We start from the raw sequence: 12015 nt of genomic DNA on the forward strand, positions 1-12015 counted from the left end.
CCACTCATTCTTTCTCCATAAGAAACTCTTAACTAATATTGCTTAATTGTCATCTCTGCCCCTGCACCATCAATTGACCTTGCTGCCCTTCTGATGCTTTCCCCTAGCATAGGTAAAAATACTAGAGGCTTAGGCGCATCTCTTGCACACTGCCACACAAGTTCCAAGATCATTGGTGGCGGATCCAAAAATTGTTTGTTATAGGTTTGAAGTCACTAAACACATATATAGTAGTAAAATCTACTACAATGGCATAATCCAAAATACAACTTATAAATAATAATATGGGTGTGCACATGTAAAAATAAAAACAACTTACGAAAAAAATACAATTGAACCCGACATGACATGGACTAGAAGTTAAAATTTTTAAGAAAAAAATAGAGAGAGACAGAGGGAATTAGGAATGGATTCTGTTAGAATGTGGTTGAACTTCAAAGGGTTAACATTTTCGGGGTAATTGGTGATTGGGTATACGTGTAAGCAAAAGAAATAAAGAAAATAGTACGAAAAAAATGTAACCAAAAAAGAGAGCTTGGCATATTCGAACCACGACCTATTAGTTAGGTAAGTCAAGCTCCTACCGCTGCTGCTGCAATAGCAAACATATTTTACTTAACTAGTTTCAGTTTTTCAATAATTAAAAAACTGATCAGTTTTTTTCCAGATCCGATATGGGTTTAGCTAAACCAACTGAATCCATACTAGATCCGCCACTGAAGACTGTGCACATGCACATTTCCCTAGGCCTCTTTATTTTGGTGTGTGACTATTGGGCTTTTATTCCACCTGTACACTTGATTCATTCTTTGCTATTGTGTGTGACCCAATAGATTCAGTTAGGAGTGTGTCGTAAATTACTTGCTGAATTAACTGATTGGAAGTGGTTTACAACTAAATATTACAATCACTTGACATAAATTAACTGTCTGTGATTGAAACTTCAAACTATTTATCACCTTGATTGAAGGACATTATTCTGACACAATAATCTCTGTAATCTTCGTATGCTATGCTCCACCAGGAGACACTTGGGTTTCTTTTATTCTAGAATTTAATGTACTAGTACCACTCTCTTTTTATTTCTTTTTCAAATTCATGACCATTAATTTTACACAGTAAGTGCTTAAGATGTGGGGCTGATGTTTTGACCTATAGATGACTAGATGAGTGGGGTTTTACTATATATTATGAATATCTGATGGGGCAGTATATATGTTACGTACCAGTATGTATGGTTTTATTCAATTTGATGAACATTTAAGATATAATAGATGTAAGTGTGGTGAACTGGGTAGTCCATTTCTAGCTGAAAGAAGTGTAGGATCCCTTTTTATTGTTCCTGATCTTTTTGTTCCCTTTCCTCTGTGAAGTTATTGTTATCTTCCTTGCTATAATGTTTTTTCACAATATTGATTTTTGATGGATCATTGTTTTCTTCCTAATATATAAACAGGATTCGTTATCTTATCCTTGCTAGAGTTTTACGTTTAGTAAGACTGTCGATGCGAGTCAAACGTTATCGGGCCTTTGTAGCAACATTTTTGACTTTGATTCCTAGCTTGATGCCATATCTGGGGACTGTTTTTTGCGTCATGTGCATCTATAGCTCTCTTGGTGTTCAGGTGTGTAATTCTGTCTACTGAAATTTCATGTCTTCTGATCCATCTAATGTTTGTAATTTCCATCTCTCTACAATATCAGTTCTGAAATATTAATAATTTAATTCATATTTAGATTGGCTATTAGGTTCTAAAATGTAAAAGATACGTTAGAGAGTGTGAGTTATTATTGCATAAAGTATTATTCTATTATCCACGAATGGTATTTTAGAATCTTTGCCAATACAGGTATTCCTTGTTCTTTATAAGGAATATTGGTATAGCTTCATGAATAGCCTTTTCCTCACAAGTGCTATATAAAAGCTACCTTTTTTTTTTTTTTTCTTTTTTCTTTTTTCTGTACTGGAAATCAGCAAATTCAGCATGTCCTTTAGAATATTGTTTTGTCCTTTTTTCCTGCTGTTTTCTTCCAATGGTTTTCCTTTTTTTTTTTTTGCTAGATTTGCCTCAGTATATCCCAGTGCAGCATCTTCTGTTGGTTCCCTTACATAATCTCATACTCTTTCTTGTTTGACAGGTTTTTGGCGGGATTGTTAACGCAGGGAATGCTTTACTAGAAGGATCTGATCTTGCTGAAAACGAGTATCCTTTTCCCATAATTTGTGCAGAACTTTGGTCACCTGTTTGAAAGTTGTGTGATTCTCAATGTTAATGGGACAGGAACTAGTCATCTGCTATTTTCCTTGCCTAAATTTTTGTTCATACTTTTTATGTATTGATTTTCTTAACTAGAACAGTTATTTGCTCTTCAACTTTAATGACTATCCGAATGCTATGGTGACAACGTTCAATTTAGTAGTAATGGGGAACTGGCAAGCCTGGATGCAGGTATCACTTCTTTTGTCTTCCATGTTTTGTTAAAGAATCAAGGCTTACCTGAGTTCCTTATTTTCATAAGTGTAGCAGAACCGTTCCATTTGTGGTGCATTTATATGTCTTCTGGATGGTCCTTGACTGTCATGGTGATAGACTTATACTGAGATGGCACTCTAGATCTATTTCAATAAAAAATCTGATATTTATATGCAACTTTTGGAAGTATGCCAAATGCTTTTCTTCTCCACCCCCACCCCCACCCCCACCCCCTTCCCAGAATTTAAAATTCTTGTCACTTGCAGAAGACTTGCCATGATATTAATTTTCTGCCAAGAGGGTAAGTTGTGAATCAAATTACCAGTGTTTGCAAGGACCCCACCAAATCTGGTGTCATATTCTAGTAGCCTAAAGTTCATATAATGTTATTGCAGTAGTTAAAGCAAGAATTAGATAAGGTGATTATTCTTTGCTCTTGTTGGAAAGTGATGAATTTATTAATATCTAGCCAGATTGCACCTACGGAACTCCAATATTCACCGAATATATTGCCATTAACTTTCCCAAAAAGCTGATTTCAGACAAACAACTCCAAACTTATAGCTTCAATCTTGCCTTAATGCCTCTCTCCTTAGAAAAATCCTCTGATACGAATTAATTGAATGATATTATATTCGAATTTGGATTGTGAATGATATGCTGTACCTATAAACTGAAAACCCACTCAAGTAAATGTGTAAGTCGAATCTAGTCCTAATTTATAATCTAAGTAAGAGAAACCATGGTTGCTCACTCATTATACCATTCACTTGAGTGAATTTTTCTTGTTTCAAGCACATTAATGACTATTTGTTTTAGGATAAATTTTATGTATTGTAGGAAACTTAGTTGTTTTCTTATCTAATAATTTGTTTGAATGATGATAAAAAAATGACTTGTTGCAACTCGTGATCATCTTTTAGTTGCGACTAGGAAGAGACCCTTTATTCTTGCGGAAATTAGAGTTCTATTCTTTAAACTTTAGTCACAAAGCTCATTGAATTCATCAATATAGTTCAGAGTTTCTTGCTAATTCGGATTAAAATCCGCATCATAAACTCCATATTTAAGGCCATCGAGCCAATCGATGCAATAATGAAAAAAAGTAAATGCCTATTGATTTCCTATGAAGAAAAAGCCCTTAGGGAATCAGGGTACCTTAAACTTTCACATATTCTAGTTTGAATGAACAAACACTTATCAAGGGCATTGTAAAGATAATATTTCATATAGCAACTTCCCATGGCCTCATGGACAAACAGCAAGTGAGTTTTCTCCCACATGGATCGCCCAACTGATTTTGGGATTAAATGGGTGTGCTGTAATATTTCTTACAGTTTAATACAATAAGAAATACTATCAAAACACTTTAATCGTGCACTTATGTAAAGTTGCATTGTTGATGCAATAAATGAGGTTATGTACTCAGCATATATTGTTGTAAGTTGTCACCCACACTAGGCTACTTAAAAATGTTGCTGCGGCTGTAGCTTATTATGTTCCCCTTAGCTCTATCATAAGAATGATGGGATTTTTGAATGAGCTATGTTTGTTATGCAACTTTTTTTGTCTTCTACAGATAATACTGAAATAGTGATTGATGTTGGTTAGCCCTATGACACTTTTTTACTTTGTCTTTCAAAGTGTTGAAAGGTTATATGGTAGATTACGATAAATCTAGGATAGTCATCTATTGATGTACCATGCATATTATCATCGTATGAGCAACAAAAACTGCAACATACTTATTATTAAAGGGGATTGTTTTTTTATTTTATTTTATTTTATTTTGTTTTTATTTGTTTTTTTCCTCAGACATACTGGGACTTGACAAGAACTTCATGGAGCCTGATGTACTTTGTCAGTTTTTACCTCATCACGGTGATGCTTATCTTGAATTTGGTAAGTCTTTTTTTTTTTTTTTTTTTCCACTTTTGGTTAGTTTTTACCTCTCTCCACAATGTTGCTTATTTTACATTTAGTAAGCACTAGCCTCAGCTCTTTTTTGAAGTATACTTAGCATTCCCTTTGATTTAAGAACATTGATCAACATGTGCAATTTGGTACAAACTTATTTATTACACCTGGAAGATTTTGTGGATAACTATACGGAAAATCAATTTTGGTTCATGTAGCTGACCCCACTTATGGGATTAAGGCTTTGGTTGATTGAGTATTTATTACACCTCTGGTTTTATCTCAGCCTTTCATTCACCATTCATAACATCTTGCAGCTAATTTCTTCTGATGCCCTACTTCACTCTGCCCCATTACTTTTCACTCTCTACAGTTGTGTTATTTACGTTATTACTAATTGTTGACAATCAACTGAAGTCGTCAATCCCCGTCTTTCCTGTGCAACACATGCTTCTCTCCAACAAAGACTAAGTTCAGCTTCCTCTTACTCTTGTTTTCAACATTGACGTTCTACATCAGCTATCACAAACTTATAAACCACCGGAAATAGTTTTACTTGAGAGGCAGAGAATTTATGAGAAATTGACTTTAAAAGAATTGAAGGATGTTGGGTTTTTATTTGGCTCTAAGAAAGAAGATAACAAGTGTAGGGAACTAGGAAGGGGATTTATTTCGAGAGAAAATTATCAATAACGATATAACATGAAGGCCTGTGTTCTAAATTACTTGAGCATTCCAAGCTTTTTGAGTCCATATTCTAAAAACACAGGTTGGTTGTTGTCAAAAGACCTCCGTTCCTTGATATTTTTTATATTTTCCATATTTGCCTGTTCTTTTTTGTTCTCTACGCTGTTCCTTTATTCCATTGGTTACGAATTTGTTACATTTTTACCCAATTACCCCTTACCCTGAACAGAAGGTTCAAATTTTTGGCCAATTTACTTTGCCCCACATGTTACCCCCCCCCCCATAACACTGTCTCTATCTTTGGATTGTGTGCAAATTGTAACCTTATAGAGCCTTTAAGAACAGAAATAGTATTGCATATGCAGTAGACCTTGATTTTAATTTTCTTAGAACATAAAAAAGTTAAGTCCAATGTTTAGTTTATGAACTAAATATTGCTCAGTGTCCTAGAATTTTATTCTTTCCTATCATTGGTATGTTGACATTTCTCGGTATTTTATATTGTGACTAAACTAATGAAAACTGTTATCTGATTATGGTTTCAGATCATTGCTTTTGTGTTGGAAGCATTCTTCTCAGAATTGGAGCTTGAGGAGTCAGAAGAAGAACCTGAAGCAAGAAAGGTCAGTGTCATTCACGAACTAACTTATCCTTTCAACTTCTTTCTTATTGTGACACATTCTACTTTTTGTGTCAATATAACATGGATAAGAAGCTAATAATTGATTAGAATTTATATTTGTCGAAGTACATCACTGTATGAGCTGGTTAAATATACTCCCCTCGTTTTTGTTATAATGGTAACACGTCATGTTATGAATAATTAGGAGAAATGATTAGAATGTATGAGAAAAGTATAGGTTATGGGGAAAATTGAATGTTGTGCGAAAAGAAGTGTAAAAATAGATTTAGTGGAATGTTGAAGAAACGAGCAATTAAAAAATTTAAAATAGGTTAAGTGGAAAGTTGCAAGTAATTTGAGAAATATTAGAATATAAATGCATTTGAAAAGGTGGGTCATCTACCCAAAAGTAGAATGAAATAAAGTAAAGTGTAACCATTACTTTTAAACACCCATATAGAAAGTGTTACCATTATCATGAAACAGAGGCAGTACTTGTTAAAGGATACCTCAAAGTTCCTTATTGTTTTTTTTAGAAGACAAACACGGGAAATTATATTATTAAATCAAGGTCCGCCAAAGTTTGAAAACTTTGGGGAAACGAAGTCGTACAAATCCAATCATTGCTAATGCTCGTATCCCATCTAGCTGCTGGGTGAGCAATAGTATTTCCCGCCCGTCTAACATGAACACAACTATAATTAGTAAAAGCATTACATAATCTCCTCAAAGTTCCTTATTGTTGTTGCCCTTGTCTAAGTCTCAATTCTGCTGTCAAAGTTAGTGCTTTAGCCACTTTAGTGGTGTCTTATTTTAGATGTAGCAACAAATTTAAGAGGTAGGGCTGCACATTGTTTTTACGACTTACGTTCAAATGAAATATTCAATTTAAGTATCGATTTTCTATCTATTTTCATTTTGTTGGTGAAAAAGAATTTTGAATTTGAACTTTTGAAGTGCTCCAGGGTTTTGGCATGTCGTATTTTGTTTCTAGGATGGTTGTAATGTTGAAAATTACATAGAGCATAAATCTTTATTTTCGAACTGAACTATTCTTTTGGACTTTAAACAAGTAATATTTTTAGTTATAGTGATTAGGATTATGTACTAACTTAGAGCATGGGATCCAAGTTTAGGAAAATCAAAGCAGAAAAGATAGGGATATACTGCGTATTGTAGAATCAACTTGATCAAGCAAATATAATCTTCCATATTGAAAAGGTTGCTTTACTCTCAACAATACTTCACTTCTCAATTCTGGACTCTTGTCGAAGGCTTAACTCAATACTTATTACACCATACATGCAAACTTCTTTATTGGGATCTTACCAAAATCCTTTGTAAGTAGCTTTTAAGTATAGTTCCAGACTTGCCTTTATATCGCCATGCCTTGCATGTGTAATCAAAAGTTGGCGATTATGTTGATCTCTTGCTGATCTTTGTCCTTGAGTTAATTGCATAGTGACCACTAGTTTGCGACTACATCGGATGAAAGTGTTACCTTGCTCTTTTAGCTAGTAACTGTTGATAACATCTGTAAAATTACTGAATTTGTTGTACATTATGCATATTCTTAACTTTGGTTGGTGATTACGGATGGAAAATTTGAAGGCAATTCCATTTTCCTGGCTGTTCTTATTGCTGAATGATTACTTATATGCTGTACAGCACCATGTTACTATTAACTTATTAAGCTGCTGCTTGATTTAACCTTGCGTTTGCACCTTGCTCTAGAACAGTATTAGTTGACGCTAACTATCATTGTTTTATTATTGTTTCCAGGACAATAGAAAAAAATATCATCGTCGATATACTGGGTATGTATCTACGAATAGCCTATTGAAAACTCTTCTATTTCAGAAGCAGACAGAATGCGTGATTATGAAATAATTTTATTTATTTGATTTGGTACAGTCATAAATCACGAAGCCAAAGAGTTGATATACTACTCCATCGTATTCTGAGTTCAGAGCTGGACAAATCAGAGGCATGTGAGGCTTCGGGGGCTTCTGAGGCATAGGTCCTTCCTTTACCCCCTTAAGCTTCCTTTCGATTTTCTTATTTCTTATGAAAGGATCAGGGAAATGGATGTGGGGTTTTTCAGTTTATCTCAAATCTCATTGCCTACAATTGTGATTTGTGATATATCCCTGTAAAATTGAAACTTGTCCTAAATTTTAATGCAGAAGAGCCTGCAGACTGTCTTTGCTGTTAATTGAACAACCTTTAATGCCAAGGCAACATCTTACCATTGCATAGTGAATAATCTGAAAACATGTGATGTATCATGTATGCAGTTCCGACGGCGCTTCAAGATTCGTGTATCTATTTTTCAACGTCAATTGCTGTTACATATCATTCTCGTGTGATTGTGTCCTTGGACATGAAGACATGCTCTATTTCTTGTGCCCTGAACTATACAGGCAGTGCTCTATTTCTTTGGACTGGAGATCATTATTGTTCGTTAGTATACTGTGATAATCTTGACGCCACTTGAATGGACTGTAGTTGAAAATGAAAATAGAGGATTTTGGTTAGCTCTAATTTTTTATCCTAAAGAAATTTAAAATGAATCATTTGTGGTAGATAAGGTACTAAGCCTCATTTTTTTTTTTGATAGAAAGATAGAGCTTTTATAAATTACAAAGAGATGTTCAATTCCGCCAAAGTAATAATGTTTTGGGGAAAGGAACTAAGACGAACAAGTTCTTCACTATCACCCGTATCACACCTTGCTACTAAGTGTGCCACGGTATTACAACTTCTCTTTGCATGAGAAAACAAACAAACATTAAATCAAGCTCTATCTAAACTAATATCATCATAAATAACATGAATTGGAGAAAAGCTGGTAACACTCAAAGTAATAGCATTGATCACATTAATTGCGTCCAATTTAACCCACACATTTCTGAAATCGAACCTCTTTGCGAGAAGGAGAGCATATCTCACGGCTTGAGCTTCAACACATTCCGGTATAGAGGAAACAATTTTCTTCGTTTCTGTCAAGATAATGCCACCCACATCATCTCTGAAGACTACCCCAAGTCCAACATCGCCACCATTCGGAACATGTGCGTTTACATTCACCTTGATACATCCTTACGGTGGGCACAACCATCTTAAGATGCTGCCACAGTTCGATTGTGCTGTAGGGAGAAAAACTTTCTTTGCATAATCATCGTAGTCACTCGCCAATTTACAGAACCTAACAGCGAGTATCACGAAATTTGGCGTTTCATTATCAAAGATAATTAGATTTCTACACCTCCACGCCGCCCACATCAACGCTGCCATACGTTACAGCACATGTCCATCCACTTTACTATGAAGCCAATTCCAGTGAGCAGCAAAGGAGTCAGTAGGCGCATCAATTAGCACGTCAAGCATTCCACTATGCGCCCATATTTCAGCAGCAGCAGAGCACTCAAACAAGGAGTGAATGACCGTCTCTCTTGGCACCCCACAGACTTGGCATGATGCATCCTCTGTCATACGATGTACTAATCTGTCTTTGACTGCAAGGTTGCCCTTTACCGCAGCCCATAAGAAGTGCTTGAGCTTTGGTGGGTCGTTCATTCGCCACACCGACTCCAAATATCATCTGAAATGCTATTCGCAATAGCACCATCACTAACCCCTCTTGCTAGCCAATACGCAGACTTAACTGTGTAATTACCATCTTTTGTACAACACTAATACCTATTGTCTGCCTTCGAGTAAAGGGACAACGGAGTAGATAGAATAGCAGTAGCAGACTCCGCATCAACCAAACCCCGAACCTTTGTTGCATCCCAAGCCACGACCCCATCCACTATAAGTTCACTCACTGACATATCATCATCCACACCAGAAGGTTGAGGCAAACAAATTGGTCGACCATCCTTAATCACCCACGCATCTTTCTAAGCCTTGATATCCTACTCATTGCCCACTCTCCATACCAAACCATCCTGAAGAAGACCCTAGCACCCCAAATACTCCTCCACCAGTAACTCGGGTCATAACCTCTCTAAGCCTCCATCACCGATGAATTCTTAAAGTACCTAGCCTTAAGAATCTTAAAAATCAGCGAATTTGGATTTGAATGGAGCCTCCATATTTGCTTTGCCAAAAGAGCTTGATTAAAAATTTGAGGTCCCGGAATCCCAAGCCCCCTTTAGCAAACATAATTTCTCCCAATTTTGCCAATGCATCTTCCTTTGATCCACCGTCGAACCCCACCAAAACCGGCATAATAATTTATGAATTTCATCAATTAGACCCTCCGGAATTTTAAACATGCTCATCATACAAGTAGGGATGGCTTGAGCAACCGCCTTTATTAACACTTCCTTTCCCGGCTTCAACATTAATTTCTCTTTACACCCATTCACTTTCTTCCAAATTCTCTCCTTTAAGCACGCAAAGGTATACTTCTTTGATTTCCCAATGACCGCCGGCAACCCTAAATACTTCTCATGTCTGTCCACCTCTCTAACCCCAAGTGTATCAACTATCTCATTTCTCCTTTTGACAGTAACATATTTACTAAAAGCAACCTCCGTCTTATCAAGATTAACTTTCTGGCCAGATGCTCTTTCATACTTCCTGATTATATCAGCAATTTTCAAGCATTCCTACAGAGTAGCTTTTGCAAACAAAATACTGTCATCGGCAAAAAAACAAATTAGACACTCTTAGAGCAGATTTACAAATCTTCTCCCCACTCAATTTCTTTTCATGAGCAGCTTGCGACAATAAGCAAAAAAAAGCATCCGCACATAAAAGAAATAAATAAGGTGAAATAGGGTCCCCTTGTTGAAGACCACAAGTCGGAGTAAATGAGCCAAAAATCTCATAATTCACCTTAAAAGAGGAGACACTAGAGATACACTCCATAACATGACGGATCCACGAATCCGAAAACCCCATCTTACACATTACCATCTTAATAAAATTTCATTCTACTTTGTCGTATGCCTTGCTCATATCGAGTTTAAAAGCCACAGTACCATGCCTCCCTTCTCCCCCTCGCTTCATAGAGTGGAAGATCTCAAAAGCAATCATAGCATTTACAGTGATTAGCCGACCTGGAATAAAAGCACTTTGATTCTCAGAAATAATATCATTAAGAAATGGCTTGATTTTGTTTGCCATTGTCTTCGATATTGTTTTATAAATCACATTACAACAATTAATCGGCCTGAATTCAGTCATATATTTCGGATCATTACATTTAGGAATCGGGAAACAATACAAAGTCTATTAATCTCCGAAATATCAACTAAACCTTTCCACCAATTTTTCACCAGAGTAACAATATCAGAGCCAATAATATTCCAGAATTTTTGAAAGAAGAAGGCATGCATTCCATCCGTACCTGGGCTTTATTAGGGTGCATTTGAAATAGAGCAATTTTTATTTCCTCTAAACTCGGCTCCAATTCATCACTTGTTCTGAAAGGAATGGTGTCCTTCAAACAAGTGTATTATTCCGATAGAGGGTTTAGAATTAGGAAAGCTAATTATTTAGTGAGGTCAAGTGATCCGAATGCCTAGCTGGAGGCTGCTTCCGATCAGTAATATTAATGTACAATTAATATTACAACATGCTTTTGACTGAACCCTTCGGTCACATAATCGAACCAAGGCGACGAATTAATCCGAAGGATTAAATAAGTCGATAAGTCGAGCATCGAACGTCGAGTCAATTTATGCAATCGACGAGACGAGAAATTAGTCAAACAACAAGTCAACGCGCGTGAAAATCCTAGCCTCGCAATGGCCTAGCCAAGTGAGGGCTAGGTTGGCTTGCATGGTTAGCCGGGTCCTTGTCGCAAGGCTAGGCTTGGTCGCAAGCCCAACATGCATCGTATGCACTGGCTAGGCGGGCTGGCCGAGCAACCATGCGGGCAAGGCACGCTAACATGCCCGAGCAAGTGCATGCGGGCTGGTACGCCAAGCCGCTCGCACGTAAGCACCAACACGCATCATTGCTGGCTAGATTGGCAGCCCTTGCCGCAAGTAAGCAACAGCCTTCCAGCATGTAAGGGCATGGCTTGCGATAGTAGTGCCTAGCAGCACACAGCGACCCGCATTGATGCTTGGCCTACTGGTGCGGGCTTGCTGTTGCGTAGGTCGGCTGGCAGGCCCAGCTGAGGGACCAGGCGCCAGCAAGGCAGCCTTGGTGCCCAAGGCAAGGCGCTAGCTGGCGCGGCTCTATTGGAGCCGGTTTTGTGGAATGGTTGGCTTGGGGAGCAAGAAGGCCATGTGGTCCTCACCTACCCTCCCCTTCCCTTTGTGCCACTTGTTGTTTGCTAATTGAATTGTTATT

At 37.1% G+C, this 12015-nt stretch overlaps 1 protein-coding gene across 2 annotated transcripts in view; it reads left to right on the plus strand.

The window, feature by feature from the left end:
- Window positions 1-8273, plus strand: part of LOC110685197 (two pore calcium channel protein 1B-like) — a 31014-nt gene extending 22741 nt beyond the window's left edge. Inside the window, exons 17-24 of one of the 2 annotated variants that reach the window (XM_021861678.1) lie at window positions 1457-1625; window positions 2140-2204; window positions 2360-2450; window positions 4290-4376; window positions 5624-5701; window positions 7483-7517; window positions 7615-7720; window positions 7887-8273. In XM_021861678.1, coding sequence (XP_021717370.1) covers window positions 1457-1625; window positions 2140-2204; window positions 2360-2450; window positions 4290-4376; window positions 5624-5701; window positions 7483-7517; window positions 7615-7720 — 631 coding nt within the window. In that variant the 3' untranslated portion in view covers window positions 7887-8273. The remainder of the gene's footprint in view (window positions 1-1456; window positions 1626-2139; window positions 2205-2359; window positions 2451-4289; window positions 4377-5623; window positions 5702-7482; window positions 7518-7614; window positions 7721-7886) is intronic. The other variant, XM_021861679.1, reaches the window with a different exon arrangement.
- Window positions 8274-12015: the final 3742 nt, after the last annotated feature.

Source organism: Chenopodium quinoa, unplaced genomic scaffold (genome assembly GCF_001683475.1).
Source record: "Chenopodium quinoa cultivar QQ74 unplaced genomic scaffold, ASM168347v1, whole genome shotgun sequence".
NCBI classification, from domain to species: domain Eukaryota; kingdom Viridiplantae; phylum Streptophyta; class Magnoliopsida; order Caryophyllales; family Amaranthaceae; genus Chenopodium; species Chenopodium quinoa.